Here is a 17,847-nt window from a genome sequence, read left to right on the forward strand (position 1 = left end):
CTATTAAATACTGTACCATGAAAACCTTTGCTTATGTAAAACATACTTTGTGTAATATAAGATTAATTTTAAGCGAAAAAGATTTTATATGTTATATTATTTTTGAAAGATATACAGTCTTCGATGCTGTGTATTTAAAGCTAATTCTTGTTTGTATTACTATTTATAGAATTTAATAGAAATGCTAAATATATTATATAAGAAATAAGGATGCATCTTAATTGTTGCTTAAAAATAATATAGTCAATAAATCATAGACAATACGGATATTAGCAGCTTTATGTCATTTATTATTAACTGTTCAAGGATTGTTGTTAGAAATTCATGAAAAGAGCTACTGATTTTCTTAATATACAATGAACATAAAAAAATGCTATGAAAATATTTTGACCTTTTACATTATTAAAAAAAGTCAATATACAAACTAATTACTTTTAAACTTCAAATATTGGCAACCCTATTAAAAATCATTCAATATCGAATGACTGCTTTTTGCTTTTGATAATGCGAGTTGCGGATAGGTTTACGCCTTACGTTCATATAAGTAGCAGGCTGCACTGTTGGTAAAAACTATTCTTTGCTCATAATACTTATTATAGCAAGTGATAATTTATTACATAGGTACAGTAAACCTTATAGTAACAAGTACACAATCGCAATTAATAAGTTATTAAAATATTAATTAGTTGACAAAAATAATGATATACAAGTATTTCCATTTAAAAACTCATAATATTATTTTTAACTAATTTGGATTCCGTTACGTTATTTATCGAGGAACGCTCGACATGTTTTGCAAAGACTACGGTTCCCATCATTAGATCTATAGTCCCGTAAGTCCGTATCAGTTAATAATAATAATATAATAGGTTTTGTAATGTATAATTAAATTAAATATATACATATATAAAATAAATGCAACTAAAATACTTATTTACCTAAGCAGTCAATAGTCCAATGATTTTAACATTACATTTACCTATTCATAAAATAAATATACACGTTAGTTGAAACTTTTATAAAATGTGAAGCGTTACATGATAAGTGTTTTATAATTTATTTCTATAGCCGAAGATGATAAAAAAATCTATTCTATTTTTGTAAATGAACTAACCTAGTAAAAAACTAGGTTAGCTCAAAGTTAAAACCACAGAATTAAATAGTTACGCTAAAAATGACTAAAGTGTACACAGCAATTATCTCAAAAGCTCAAAATCTCATTTCGAGTGCTCAACAGGAGACGCTTAGCGATGTTAACGTCTAAAAATTTGATTCTAACTCCTTGGGCTATTATCGTCCAGTCTTATTACAAGCATATTCCTTAAAAACAACCAAAATGACTGTCACTATTACATAATATTTTTTAAGTAATGGTCGACGTAAGAAATAATAATATCATGGACAAGGATGTGCTTGTCATTTATAATATCTGTCAATTAGTCTGTCGGTTGTAGTTATTTAGTAGTAATAAGTAGATTGTAACACGAATATAGAAAATATTTAATAGAGCTTATCGAAGTTTTTTTTACTAGTCAATCAGTGGCCGGCATTGCAATAGTTGTAACGCCATTTTTACACAATGCTACTAAACCACTAAACATAGATTGCAACAGTTGATATATTTGTCTTAGCACTAATTATATACATAAATAGCACTAAAAGTAATTGGTCAGCAACACGATAATAAATAATAATTATTCCTCGTAGTCCCTTGTCCTCGATTGTAATAAAAGACATCATGTTACTATAATTACAGAGATTTTAGTAGCATTGTGTGTGAATTTAATTCTGTAGTTGTAACTATTTAATTTATAGTTCAAACTGAAATCGTGTGTAAACTGCCTAACGGTGAGAAGAAAAGGACATTTTGAAATTGTGAATTAGACAGACTTCCATCTTTATAATATATATCCCTTAATAATCCAGCTGTTGCTAGCACTTAAATGAACTCAAAATATGATTCATTCCTGGTAATTTAAACATTTAATTCACAACCATTTGCACCATATCTATCATTGAAAATAATATGACAAACATTTGAGTTATATTTCAACAATATTACTTAATTATATGTACTTTATAATAAAATATTAAAGGTGCGTCTCAACTTTTTATTTAATGTCAAAATATGTTTCTAATACCACGCTTGTCATATAAATTTATTATCTATGAGATTATTTGAAATCCTTAAAAATGTGGTAAAGCAGATACTAAAGTATTATGAGGTTAGATTAAAAGTTATATTAAAATATTGTTATCATGATAAATGGGAGTATATAGGATAGAGTGATTGTAGTTATTAAATTTTAAGAACGCATATTGCTCTGTAGCGTCTAGAAATAATATAACATTCTATAAAAAACGTCTAAACGATTTTTTTTCATAGAATGTTCCCATACAAGAAAAATTAAATGAAATTGTTCGTTGTTGCTAGTTAATTAATACGAAATAATATTAGTCTAAATAACAAAATACATACATATAAATGACATATGCATTGAATATTTTATACAATTTAAAACTAAAATCTAAATAATAAAATCTTATAGTATAAATGTGATGAGCAAGTTCAAAGACTAATAATAAATATTCTTTTAACAATGTAAGTGAAATGAAATTTTTTATCTAAACATCGTATCAATATAATTACAACGGGTGTTCAAATTCCTATATTTTATCACTCGGTTGTGAATCACCTCGGTATGATGTAATGGATGATGATTGGCGCCACGCTGATTATGTAAGGTGATGAAATTCTTTGAAGCGGTTGGCTGTTGGGCTCGTCTTGACACTTACCTAAAACAAGTCAGATTTAAAAAGATGTACGTATAGAGTTTGATTAAGCTGGTTTATATATATAAATCAACCAACAAGTTAGAACTTACTTAGTCCACCAATGTGGGTTGGTGTAATAAGTTCCAAACTTTCAACTCAAAGGGAGAGAAGGCCTTAGCCCAAGTGGCATATTCACATACTGTTACTTTACTTTAAACAAGTTAGTAAGTTATTCAAGCGAAACGAAATTTTTTGTACACTCAACTTTGTAACTCAACCCAAATGTGTTGGTTTTCGTTTGGGCGTTACGATAACTTTTTGCACCATAAATTGTTAAATGCTACTAATAATCGAAATCTTTTGTGACAATTTTGAACAACAATTAGTATACTCTAAAATTAAAAACATATAAAGTATACCTTTAAAAGTACATTTTGTAAATTGGACTATAGAAATAATTCGAACTTTAACAACAAACAAACAATAATATAACAAACAGCATAATCGGACCTGTGAAAGCTGCATCAAAGAGTAAGGCTTCCGGTTCAGAGACGGTTCGCTCGCAGTTGGCGGCCGAGCGCGCCACCGCCAGCGCGCCGTCCCGCGCGTCGCGCGCGTCCCGCGACACGAAGCAGTAGCGCCGCGCCGCCGTGCTGTCCCGCGTGACCGGCGTCGTCACGACAAAGGACGCGCCGTTCTCGTACCACCCGCCGTGACACGTGTAGGCTAGAAGTTTATTTAATCTTAACTTTGCAACATTGGTGTAGTAGCGCAGATACTGCTACTGAGAAAGTGCTGCTATCCAACTTATTCTGGTATAATTATTTACACGTTTATTTTCAACTAGTAGACATAATCAACGCATTAGTGTGTGTTAGGTTAATTAAACGCATGCGATATGAATAAAAAATGGTACCTGTAATTGCTTCCTTATTATTACACGTGGAATAAAACTCCATATTCTTTATCGAGTTGCACCCAACTTCCAGTCTATTATAAACGGCGCCTGCGCAACTTATTTCCCCTTCCGAATGTCTTCTACTCCGTAATATCGGAGTATCCGACATATTCCTAACACTAAAATTGAACAGTCTAGTGTGATTAACTCTACGATTATGTTGGAGCATCGCTTTGTCTCGCTTAGTCCTATTTCTCTCTCGCTCATCCGGCCGGAAACTCCGCTTATGTCTATGATTTGAAATGACATATTTCCCTGAATATGGACATTCTTTTGATTCCGGATTACTTGCTGTAATACAAACATAAAAATGTAATAAAAGCTATACAGTTAAATGATTTTGAATGAATGTAGTATTGTAATAAAATAATTTAAATGAAAAGTTATTTTACTATTTAAATCATTAAAAAAAAAGACAATTCAGTCCTATTTCAGCATAAAGTATATAAATTTCATCATAGAATAATATTTTGTAATGCATTGCAAAGAACTGCTCGCTTTTGGAGCAATGTGTACGTGATAGCAGTGAATCGTTTGCTCTGTTACCGTTTCCAAAGAAATTAAACGTCAAAAGTACATATGTATTGTAAGTCGCTCACCAACTAATGTTACGTAAGGGGCAGTGACAGCATTGAAGTGGTGTGGGGAGCAAGCTTCATCGGGTCTGGATGTTGGTGAACCACGCTGCAGCTCCGCTATGAAGGTGTCTCGTCTGTACAGTACCACGCATACGTAGCGGGAAACGCTAGAATGTTAACCATGACCACGTTTAATAAATAATTATTCAATTACCAAACAGTGATAGTTTTTATTGTTATATTTTGACTTCAGACACGAAAGAGCCAGTTTAATTAGCAGGTTTAGAATATGATGGCCGGGTTTCATTGGTAGAATTGAAAATTTTTATGGCGCCAAAGTTTAAATATGATAGTGGGGACTACCTACCATCAGAGTTCATTTGTCTATCTGCCTTTAAATTGTTATCAAAGATAGTTCCAATTAAAAAAATAAAGACTGTGAAAAGAACAATCCTTTTAAATTTAACGGGCCGGTTGGCGTGGTTGGTAGATACTTGCCTTTCACGCCGAAGGTTGTGGGTTTGTTTCTTTTTTTTTTTTTATAGAATAGGAAGGTGGACGAGTATATGGGCCACCTGATGGTAAGTGGTCACCAAACGTCCTTAGACATTGGCATTGTAAGAAATGTCAACCATCGCTTATAGCCAATGCGCCACCAACCTTGGGAACTAAGATTTTATGTCCCTTGTGCCTGTAATTACACTGGCTCACTCACCCTTCAAACCGGAACACAACAATATCAAGTATTGCTGTTTTGCGGTAGAATATCTGATTAGTGGGTGGTACCTACCCAGACGAGCTTGCACAAAGCCCTACCACCAGTATTCCTATCCAGGACAGACATTTGTGTGCATGAACTGCCTGTTTGTCCTGAGTCTGGGTGTAACTATCTATATAAGTATGTATTTGCTACAGAAAATTAGTATATGTAGTATATCAGTTGTCTGGTTTCCATAATACATGCTCTGCTTAGTTTGGGATCAGATGGCCGTATGAGAATAATGTCCCAGGATATTATTATTATTAAATACTTATATTACTAGCTTTTCCATTAACTCTTTCTGCTGTATATTAAAAGTTCTATAAATATAAATTGGTGTCTTCAAATTCAGAGTAAACAGGTTTCTTTTAGGCAAGCGTGCTACATCCTAGACCGTGTCAATGCTTAAAATCAGGCAAGTCAACGGTCAAACGGTTGCCTATTAAGTGTAAAAAAAAAAATACATATATTATCACTTAAGACATTCTGTATCTAACTAATTCCGCCAATAAAATAAACAATATTTGTTCATACCAGTGATGTTGCCAATGCGCAACCAGCGCGACAGAATTTCCACTCGGCGAACTGGCTTTCACATTAACACAGTACACCTTAATTTCTGCACCGGTCTGGTTTGTGATGCGTAATGTTGCGTTTCGCTGATAGAACGTGTAGTTACTGCTAAAATCTAGGGTGTGCCACGTGTGAGAGAACGTCATCCAGGAGGGGAATTGGCAATTGAATCGCACTGAAACTGAAATGTGAGAAGGCACTACGTTATAACATTTTTTTTGTTAAAAAATTCCTCCAAATATTATGTCTAGATTATACACACTATTACACAGATTAAAATATAATTAAGCAAAGGTATATAAAAAAAGAAATGCAGTTCAAAATGTTGTTAATCTTATCGTCAATTAGCGTCTTAAGAATAATAAGAAAGAGAAATAATAGTATTAATTATTTTTATAACATTATGTTTTATTTTTTCATGACTTGGTCAAGAAAAAAAATTTAGTCGAGATGGCCCACTGGGCTGGTAAGAACGCGTGAATCTTAACCGATGAACGTGTGTTCAAACCCGGGCAAGCACCTCTGAATTTTCATGTGCTTAATTTCTGTTTATAATTCATCTCGTGCTTTTCGGTGAAGGAAAACATCGTGAGGAAACCTGCATGTGTCTAATTTCATTGAAACTATGCCACATGTGTATTCCACCAACCCGCAATGGAGCAGCGTGGTGGAATAAGCTCCAAACCTTCTCTTCAAAAAGGGAGAGGAGGCCTTAGCCCAGCAGTGGGACATTTACAGGCTGTTACTTACTTACTTATGTTTTATTTATACTTAAACTGTTATGTTGTAAATGTTAAAATATTTGTTAGCACATGAATTGGGTACTTATAAAAACTATACTATTAGAAACTAATTTGTGATACATAAATCATTTTACACAACTAACTTATCCATATCTTGGCGAGTAAGGTTCAAGATTTGTACATTATTTATATTTTTCAAGAAATAATACATTTTTAATTATGAATAAGTATGTATAAGTGAAAGCCGAGATGGCCTAGTGGTAAGAACGCGTGAATCTTAACCGATAATCGTGGGTTCAAATTTGGGCAAGCACCACTGAATTTTCATGTGCTAAATTTATTATTATAATTCATCTCTAGCTTGACGGTGAAGGAAAACATCGTGAGTAATCCTAAATGTGTCGAATTTCACTGAAAATCTGCCACATGTGTATTCTACCAACGCGCATTGGAGCAGCGTGGTGGAATAATCTCCAAACCTTCTCCTCAAAAAGGGAGAGAAGGCCTTAGCCCAGCAGTGGGACATTCACAGGCTGTTACTGTTTATAAGTAAAGTTTGATTTTAATGCAGGATATTTAATTTTATCGGGACCATAATCATATAATGTAAAATTAAAAATGTTTATACCTTAACGTAGTAGTTTAGATATTTAAATAAAGCATGTACCTCTCTTTAGAGCCATAGTCCTAGATCCTTCAGTTGCACTAAATAAGCCGTTACACGTCGCGTCACCGGACTGCGCTACTCTGTACTCGACTCCACTGGCAGGACTTGGTCCCTCCTTCATGGCAGCTGATGCTATAATTAAATTATTCTCATATATATTTAACTAAATTACAGCCTTCCTATGTATATAAATGTATTAATCTTTAACTAATCGATTGAATTCAAAAAAGGGTAAAAAAACGCATACCCATATGAGATCTTAATTTTTCTGATACAATTTTCGTATACAGATAATCTGTTTAAAATTTTTGATGAAACTTGACAGAATCTGGTTCTGCTATATGTCACTGATAGAAAACAGACAATAAACCTTCTATAAAATCACGGGTCGATTACAATTATAATTAATACAACTAATATTTTAAGCGATCAAAAATGCAAAATGCTTAAATTTTCATTGCTTATTAGTAAAAATAATTATAATAGAAGGATATATAAAAGCGAGAAAAAAACAAAAGTACAAACCAAAACGCAACTAAGTCTTACCAATACCATTTGTCTTCTCGTAGACAAAACATCTGTATCTGTCTTCGTTGCTGGTGGCGTGGTTGTGATGTAACTTCCCCACTAGGAACCTGAGGCTGCCTTCCTTCCACGTGGCCAAGCATTCTAGTTCCTCCACTGGAAGAAACATAGAATAGAATAGAATATAATATGCTTTATTGTACACCAAAAGAGTTACAGAACCATTTTAAACACAAACACAAAAGAAACGAAAATTATTTTGTACAAAAGGCGGTCTTATCGCTAAAAGTGCGATCTCTTCCAGACAACCTTTGGGTGAAGGACATGAAATAAATAAATAAATAAAGCGGTAAGGTGTACTAATCATCTCAATTTTTATTTTTTAAATAAATATAAATATATATATACGCAGTACTATAGCTAGATATACATACATATAAATAAATAATATATACATAAACATACATATTATTATCTTTAAATCGCAATTATACTAAACATCATTTATTTTTACTAAAAGACAGCAGGACCGATTTAATTATGTAATTACAAGTCGAATGAGCCCAGTCCCAAGTCAATATCATATTTGATTCGCGAGATAATCGAGGCAAAAAATAATTCCGAACGTACATACGAACATACGCACACAGAGATGTATTCTCTATAAAAACGTTGAATTTGGATTCTGGTTACCTTGAAACGTCAGATATGCAAAAATTGGGGATTCACAAAATTGGCCTCATTACATCAACTTCCTCTGGGAAGTTAATAAGTACCAGTTAATGGTAAATGAAACACTATTATTAGCTATTATTAATTTATTAAATTGATTTATAGAAACATAACGTAATTTTACTTTTATATCAGTGTGGACAAAACGCCGCTTAATCGTTAAATCGTAATTAAATCTTGTTAACTGTTTAATTTCGGAGACACTTTGATGATTCCTCAGAAGCGTTGCCGCGTAGACCAAATACGAACAATGCCAACTTAGCGTCGGTTACAGTCTATTTCGGGCCAGACGCCGAACAATAGGCAACTGGAAGTTTGCCCGCGCCATTTGTGACATGAGCAACTCGTAAAATTATATCGAGATGCAGTGAAATAATCTGTCTGGTATGCAAGAATTGTGTACGGTCAGGTTTGTTTTCTTCGATTACTGATATTATATTAAGATATATGATAAATAAAAGAATCGCGGGAAGCCGTTGGATGCGGACAATGCAAGATCGGCCAACATGGAAATCCTTAGGACAGGCCTTTGTCCAGCAGTGGACGTCTTTCGGCTGACATGATGATGCCATGATAAATAATTCATAATTATTTCAAAAGAGAATATACCTACACTAAAATAATGGATATTAGTGGAGTTCAAAAATATATTATTTATATTTCTAATTTAGTAACGGCAATCATAAAACCAAAACCAATTAAACCTTGGCAATAATACAAAAAACAAAACAAAAAAAAAATGAAATTTAAATTTAGATAATACACAAACATCGCCAAAACTAACATACATATTTGTTTTAAATAGAAAACTTGAAATTAAATTTCAGATTAATTTTCAGAATTCTATATTTAAACGTTTACGTCGATATTATAAAAATAGGACGTTCGACCAAATTTAATTAGACGGTCTACTTATTTTCTAACCTTGTTTGTATTTATATAATATGGGATAATATTATATAGGCTGGCTGTTAAACAACCTAACGATGTTAATCCTGAAAACTATCCAAATTCTGTGAAAATCAAATATTTGATATATGTATTATTTTTAAAGTTTAAAATGATTAAATCAGAAAATGATGTCAGAAAAAATGCAATAGATTGAGCGGTGAATTACGTAAACAATATATGGCCTAGTCAGTCAAATAGCGAAGTTAAAGAGTTTTTGTGATTGAAAATAAAAGTCGCAAGATAAATAATTAAAGGCTTGCTTAAAATTACACTTTATTTCGTGGGAAGGGCTTTGTGCAGGCCTACCCGGTAACAAAATTATGTATTATTATATCGCCCATCACCAATAATTTGCATTGCTGTGTTCCAGTGTGAAGGTTTAAGTGAGCCAGTGTTATTAAAACCACAAGGAATATATCTATTTACCCATATGTATCGATAGCATCTTAGATGAGGATGTAATTAATAGTTAATATTTATCAGAGACAAGAAATAAGGTTCGTGATCACTTACCATTAGGCCCATTACCTTTTATCTTTCTATATTATATGTAGAATATATAACGCTGTACCTGTGCTTTCAGAACCATAAACATCGGGGCAAGCTTGGTAGTTGAGTAATAGTCTCGAGTCCTCCGTACAGCTCTCGATCGACGAGGCTGGAATCTTGCAGTTACCATGTCCCCTGCAAATTAATATAACAATTTAAAATACACTATCTAATAATATTGGTTGTTATAACGTCATGTCCTGCTGCGCTAACGGATTGGTTCTCGCTTGATAAAAATATGTGTTGGTATTTCAATCATAATTTCGTGATAAATCAATTATTTATTGATGTGATATTTGTTGTGGAGGTATGTTATCGCACATAGGCCATGAAAGTTTATAGAAACTAAAAACAAAGCCGACCATGATCCTCCAACATGGAGAGACTGGAGTAAAATAGAGAGAGAGAACTGGAGAAAAGTTTCTTATTTACTGGCGAAGTCCTCTCACTCTAACTCATTTTTGACTTATGAAAAATTCTGATTAATTTTATTTATAGCCTTGTAGGTTTTGTTTTTGATTCAACTATTTCATATGTCTAATATAACTCCTTAATAATGAAGTCACGAGCTACGCTTTAATTTTTTCTCTCAATACATTTCTTCTTTGTGTTTCTTAATATTATATAATGTAACTTATGTAATCAACACAATGTTCACATTACCAGAAACATACACTCATATACTACAAAATTTGCTGCCTCGTTGGTCTAGTCACTTAGTGGCTATATGTAAGGCTGGTTTTGATTCCCAATCGGGCCAATAAAAAGTTATTGGTTTGGATTGGTGTGTTTGCGCACACACTTGTGCACTGTTATATCTTCTACCTAATCTCTCTTGAGATTAGCCATCGTAGCCGAAATCTGTCCGGAGGACATTATTACACTACAAAATTTTCATTTCTTAAGCTTTGTTGATGTTATAATACAATTTAAAATAGATTTTATTTCCATCGCATTTGATTGGATTACCACATGAAAATAAAGTTGAGAAGCGTTAGAATAGCTTATATTCGGAAGAGCGTTTTGAGTAATGGTAAACTTGAAGGTAGGTGATGTTCTAAGGCAAATTAGCTTTTAATACCAGTCAGTATTAGTCGTTTAATTGGTATTGTAGAGGATTTTGCAATATTTTAGTAAAAAGTATGATTGCTATCGCATTCAACATAAAACATTATGATGCTAGTGTGAAAGTAATAAAGAAATGTGTTTCACATATTGGAATGTAATTATTGGCGATATGCATCAAACATCATACATGACGTTCGCTGTAATGGCTTTTTAATTTGACCGACGTTAATCAGCCCATATGATCAGACCACAGATAATTAATAAGAGTTTTATCGCACAGCAATAATCGACATGCTCGATTATTGCATCTATTGAATCATGCTACTTTTAATTTAAATCGAATTAAAAATAAACTTAAAATGTAAAACAACAACGAAGTGAGAAGAACCGACAACCGACATCAGTTATTCCGTTATATAAAAATGAATTTAAAAATTTTCTAGAAGTAAAATTACTACTATTAATTTTTCAAATGATATGCCGTAATAATAAGAATATATTATATAATAGGCTATTGAATTTCAATATTAAGTTAAAAGTACTCATGTGTTTGCACATATCTTATATATACTCTTTATATTAAGTAATAAGTTATGGTATAGTACTTTATATTTAATGGTACTTCCTAGCTTAAGTGGACTTTGTTCTTTTTTAGGAAATAAATTTCTTAAACCGTAAACCCTATATTACCAGCAGAAGTCACTATTTACTATATATTTTATCGTCAACATTTAGAATTTATATAATATATTAACAGCATCGTAAATGAGGTCTCAAGTAATACTAAGATTAAATATCAACTAGATCATTGTGAGAAATAGCATGACATTGAATGAAACATTAGTATTCCTTGAGTCTCTTAGCCAAAAGCCGTAGTTGCTGTAAGCATATAAAATTCATGGACTGAGCTTGACAGCCTCTTATCATGTCTTAGCATCAGTTGAGACTGAAATGGACTAGACTTCTACGACTCATACATCATTTTGGAAGACCAGTAGTATCGTGTTCTTAAATGACACAAAAATAATGTATAATAAAGGTATTGAACAGTTTGTTGAACTAATTGCTCGTATTCATTTTATCAATTAGTTTTCGTTTAATTTCTGTTATTCATTAAATGAATATATTCAATATTATTTATAATAATTAATGAATATTTGGTTATGTTAGCAACAGGAATACATAAAACAGCAGGAACTGCTTGAGTTTAACATTTTGCTTTTATTATTATGCATATAAGTTAATATGCACACATATTAAGTTCCTTTTAAACGCTCTAATTTTAGGCTCTACTCGTCATATTTGAAAAAAGAATGCATTATACAGCCCGTTCATTGAGCAATGTTTGAAAACTACGCTATAAACCACGAAGTGGTGCATTTTAAAATATTAATAATAATTAAATTTTTAAATGGTTCAGAATAAAAAATGTAATGTAGCATTTTGTTTAATTTTTTTTAAATAAGTTCTTACCTATTGTAAGTGAAAGAGAAGGGTCCTTTGAGTGGGCAATCGACGGGTTCTGCGTTCTCTCTGAACATGGAATATAGCAGGGCATCTCCATTGATAAGAGAACACAAGTGTGGGAGCGCATCTCGACGGTGACAGAAAGCTGAAAGAAAAGGTAAATGAGATTAAGAAAATACTTTGAGTACATCGTCTTAGAGCTATTTTGTTTTCCAATTCAACTTACTTTCTTTGTATTGAAGAACATTTATGTGCTTTTCATGCATCACAACGCAGCGGTAGCACCCTTTCCTAAACAGAAGAAGCAATTTCATTAAATTACTTTGATTTAGACGGTGAAGGAAAACATCGTGAGGAAAGCTGCATGTGTCTAATTTCATTGAAATTCTGCCACATGTGTATTCCACTAACCCGCATTGGAGCAGCGCGGTGGAATAAGCTATCAAAAATGGAGAGGAGGCCTTAGCCCAGCAGTGGGACATTCACAGGCTGTTACTTAGATTAATATTATAAGAAGATTATTTTTAACTTATGGTATTTCAAAGTCCAATGTAAAATGACAAAAGTGATAAATATCCCCGCCCCAGATTTTATCGAAAGACACTCGTAGAAATGTTCAGCAGCTCGACAATGACAATCTCGGATCGCATAATTCTAAGATTAAAATTATTGCCTCATTCTCCTCCGAATATCTTGAAACGAGACTGAAATGAGGTGAGCGAATGAAAACGTTTTTGATGCCAGTTTCGGTGATATTCGACGTAATATAGAGATTGCTATATTATCAAGTTATGTCGTTAAAACTTAGCGCTTGGAATGTTTGTGGACTCAAATTATTTCGTGGCGTAAAGCTGTAAAATCATTTACTATATAATACTGTAACACGGCTGGGTCTGTAACAATACAATAAAAGTGATAAGAGTTATCAAACTGCCTTTTTGATTAATGTTAAATCAAAATATATTTAGTCGAAATACTAGTAGCTATTATTCTGTGTGTCTGTATACACTGAAATCACTTTAATAATGATAGACAATAGCCACTTATACTTGGGTAGCAAATACAACTCTCTCTGTCTAACTGGTACTTTTCACTAGATTTAGATCAAAATTTAAATTACTGTGTAAGATTTTCGTTCAAAGCAGTTTTCTTGTGATAAATTTATGTTATGTACTCGGTGGTCAGTCTTAATACAAGTTCGTTGTGTTAGTACCACCATTTATTAATTAAAAGGCTAAATAGAAGTAATTTATAGTGCTTTACCGGCTCGAAAGGTGAATGAGCCAGTATAGTTGTAGGCAAAGGGCATCATTCATTCATCGTCATTACATCTTAAGTAGCATGGTCGCAGTCACATTGGCGGTGAATGTAGTGATTAATGTTTTCTAACCTGCCATTGTCTCTATGGGTTGTTATGAACCTCACAGATCAGGAGTTCTATTCGCTTGTTTGCTAACCAATATTAATAAAAAATATATTGAGTTGAGAATCGTTTACATAAGGCAGAAGATGGAATGAAATGCCCAAAAAATCTGTGCTCCTTATCGTTAATACTGAAAAATACTTACTCATCAACTATTAGAAACTTGTCGCCCTCTGATGACAGGCACCGGCCCTTGTTGGAAAGGATGGCACCGTCGATCATAATCGGCTGGATGACGCCCGATTGAAACCACTTGCCCTGCCATCGCGTCGGGAACGCGCAGCCTGGGAACAAAGATAAAATTTGTAGACAAATTGATACTTGTTATTGTTGTTAATCTCTTTATTATATCTCTTATCTCTTCCAGATATCCTTTGAGATACTGATACAAGAGGGTAGTTAGGCACTCGTGCAAAAATAATAGAGAATTTTGTATCATCACGTGACTGTGAGCTGTGCAGTTAAATAGTCTTAGGACGGAATGACTAATTCAGTCCAAACTAAAGGAAATAAAAATACATAATTCATTAAGGTACGCTTGTTAATCATTAATATTCATTCAAGTATAACCATATAGTTTTATTTGCAAATACATATGCGAAATTAATAAGCATTAACGCAATTAAGCCTTGGCTACGATGAGTTTAGAAATAACACAGCCTATTTGAAGGCAGTATTTCTAAGCGTTAAAATGGTTTTAATGTAATGAAAATATTAAAAATTCATTCACCTCAATTCTTCAGATTTTTTTTAATATACGTAACTGGGCAGACCAGGAAATGAGCCAACCGATAGTTGGCTGTCACCGCCATTGGTACTGTAAGATATATTAATTATCTTTTACATAAATGATTCAATGCGCTACCAACCATTGGACCTAAGATGTTATGTCCATTGTGCCTGTATTTATCCTGGCTCACTCCCCTTCCAATCGAAATAAAAGAACACTAAGTAGTAATAATGTCCTCCAGACCTATTTCGGCTACGGGAGCTAATTTCAAGAGAGATTAGCCAACTGTGCAGGATATATTATAGTGCACAAGTGTGTACGCAAACACAGGTGCACTCTCTATTCCCTTATACGACCGGAAAGAGTTCAGGCGCAGGATCAACGGATTTACGTGCTTTCCGAGGCACAGGAGTGTACACACTTCCAACTTCCAGACCCCGTGCTGCTACTGAGAATTTTCTGACAGAAAAGCCCAATAACTTTTTATTGGCTCGACCTGGCAATTGACTTTCAGTCAGACACTTTCAGGCAGTCACTTTAGACTTAAAAAACTAGTAAAAACTGTTTTAAAAGTAGTAAGTACTGTTTCGTTGTACAGTAAATGATAAGCGGGTACACACATAGATGGGCTTGTAAAAAGCCCTACCACTAAGTGAAATACTGTAAGACGTATTAATTAGCAAATGGGAAATTTAATTAAACCGATCTGTCGACTGACTCCGAATAAATGGGATATAGGCAAACAAATGATAACATTATTAGATACCGTATTACATAACTTATTATACAGTTATATAAAGGAACTTACTACCTAAACTAATTTAGGTTAGGTTATTGATCGTCCAGGAGTTATATGGAAGGATGATATAACAAAAGTCATGCAGCGAACATAGTTACTAGCGCAGGACTGTGAAGGGTGGAACTGACAAGAAAATGATGATGATGAAGTCTATCGATTTATTTTTAGTTTATTTTAAGTTGTAATTGATAGCGAGTTGAAGTTGATGAGTTAATGCTTTCTCTCTCTCTCTCTCTTCCTATCTACATATATACTGTAAGTAATTATATACTAAGTCACATTCGGCCATTACACCTAGACAAGGTGTAGCGTGTCAAGCCAAGTTCAAGATAACAGAAATGGCGAGCAGCACCTTGTGTAATATTACACCAATCATTTGGAGCCACTTTTGACCTCATAACTCAAAAACTATTACATATATATATATATATATATATATATATATATATATATATGTAATAGTTTTTGATTTATGAGGTTATATATATATATATATATATATATATATATATATATATATATATCACTATAAGTAAGCGTTCCTAATAGAATCAATTAATTGAAAAATTATAATAAAATGTTAAATATTTACTGGATAATTTCTGTACAAAAAATTATGATAAGTAATTATATTATGGCCTTCGCAAGTTCTAAAACTGAAAGTTCTTATTTTATTCTTTCGAAAATTTGGCTTGCTGGTAGAAAAAAGCCATCATACATAGGGCTCTTCCATGAATGTTTTAGTAGGTACTTAACCTACCTACCTACCTACCTTAACTAGCCAAGTCAGACCTTAGGCTTCAATATATTATTCTAAGTTATAAGAAGAAATGATATTTGAAGTTGTTATAAAATATTTTATGTTGGTATAAATAAATTTCAGGACTGACCATTGAACTTGGTACTCAGGTCTCGGTATTTAGATCTCACTTCTTTTGTCGTTGAAGTCAACAACCAAGGCAAAAATCATAATATTGAACTTGGCTCTCATTTCACATTTATGTTTTGATGGGATTAGATTACATGTAAAAATATGTATCAACTACATACAATAAATACAGCGTGTAAATGTCCCACCGTTGTTCAAAGACCTCATCTCTTAGAGAGAGCTTGGAACTGCTTTTTTCTCGCTGCTCTAATGCGGATTCGTGGGTACACCTTTGACAGATTTTAATCCGACAGATGCAGGATTTTCGAGAAGGAGATAATTTTTTTAAACAAAAATTAATCGCAAAAGCGAAAAGGAATGAACAGGGAATCACAATATTTGTCTTCTATAGAATAATATAATATACTGGTGTAAGGGGTTTGTGCAAGCTCGTCTGGACCACCCACTCATCAGATATTCTACCGCAAAACAGCAGTACTTGGTATTGTTGTGTTCCGGTTTGAAGGGTGAGTGAGCCACTGTAATTACAGGCACAAGGGACATAACATCTTAGATCCTAAGGTTGGCGGTGCATTGACGATGAAAGCTATGGTTAACATTTCTTACAATGCCATTGTATATGGGCGTTGGTGACCACTTATGTCCCACTGCTGGGCTAAGGCCTCCTCTCCCTTTTTGAGGAGAATGTTTGGAGCTTATTCCACCACGCTGCTCCAATGAGGGTTTGGTGGAATACACATGTGGCAGAATTTTTGTGAAATTCATTCTTCACGATGTTTTCCTTTACCGTCAAGCACGAGATGAATTATAATAACAAATTTAGCACATGAAAATTCAGTGGTGCTTGCCCGGGTTTGAACCCACGATCATCGGTTAAGATTCACGCGTTCTTACGATTAGGCCATCTCCGCTTATTGCATTTTCATATCACGAATGTATGATTTTAATTTAATAAAGTAAATTTACATGCTGAGGACATACTTTAATTTTCGTCGATGTGAAATGCGATAAATGAAAAAATATATATGTAAAAAAACGTAAACGGTTCAACGCTAATTTCTTGAACAATTTTAGAATATTAAACTATTAAAGAAATAATCAACAAATAATAAATATACTTGTATACTATACCGTAACCGTAACAGCCTGTGAATGTCCCACTGCTGGGCTAAAGGCCTCCTCTCCTCTTTTTGAGGAGAAGGTTTGGAGCTTATTCCTTAACAGCTTAACAAAAATAAGCTTGTATACTATGACAATGAATAAATAGGTTAATTTGAATGTTAATAGGAATATTGTAAAGCTATTGCCATCAGACCGACGGTCCGCTTACCACACAATGCGCGGCCGATTGCTCCTTACAGCCGGATGAATGGAAATGACTCCGACGATGCTAACTATCTAACTAGGACAATTGGGTATCAATTGCATGTTCCCGTTTCGTAAAAACTTTTTCAATTTTGTTGAATAAATTACCTTCTTACTCATAGACGTTGTGTAACGGTTGTGTAGTAGACAATGTATCAATGTATGTAATTTATCTTTTTCTTATGTATGTAAAATTATCATGACAGAAAGAGACAATTTCGTGTAAGTTAGTCTTGATATGATCATTATTCCAAAAAAGAAACATTCTTATTTTAGTGAAAAATATCCTTTAAAG

At 33.3% G+C, this 17,847-nt stretch overlaps 1 protein-coding gene across 5 annotated transcripts in view; it reads right to left on the reverse strand.

Annotated features, from left to right (window-relative positions):
- Positions 1-2,425: 2,425 nt before the first annotated feature.
- Positions 2,426-17,847, reverse strand: part of LOC126768487 (uncharacterized) — a 118,757-nt gene continuing 103,335 nt past the window's right edge. For 3 of the 5 annotated variants that reach the window (XM_050486632.1, XM_050486631.1, XM_050486633.1), the window contains exons 3-13: positions 13,915-14,053; positions 12,573-12,637; positions 12,353-12,491; positions 9,834-9,946; positions 7,601-7,735; positions 7,055-7,186; positions 5,606-5,825; positions 4,333-4,478; positions 3,692-4,024; positions 3,286-3,501; positions 2,426-2,796 (exon numbers count right to left, since the gene is read on the reverse strand). In XM_050486632.1, the coding sequence (XP_050342589.1) occupies positions 2,693-2,796; positions 3,286-3,501; positions 3,692-4,024; positions 4,333-4,478; positions 5,606-5,825; positions 7,055-7,186; positions 7,601-7,735; positions 9,834-9,946; positions 12,353-12,491; positions 12,573-12,637; positions 13,915-14,053 (1,742 nt within the window). In that variant the 3' untranslated portion in view covers positions 2,426-2,692. Of the gene's footprint in view, positions 2,797-3,285; positions 3,502-3,691; positions 4,025-4,332; positions 4,479-5,605; positions 5,826-7,054; positions 7,187-7,600; positions 7,736-9,833; positions 9,947-12,352; positions 12,492-12,572; positions 12,638-13,914; positions 14,054-14,499; positions 14,558-17,847 lie in introns of those variants that run through there. The other 2 variants (XM_050486636.1, XM_050486635.1) reach the window with 2 other exon arrangements.

Source organism: Nymphalis io, chromosome 5 (assembly GCF_905147045.1).
Source record: "Nymphalis io chromosome 5, ilAglIoxx1.1, whole genome shotgun sequence".
NCBI classification, from domain to species: Eukaryota; Metazoa; Arthropoda; class Insecta; order Lepidoptera; family Nymphalidae; genus Nymphalis; species Nymphalis io.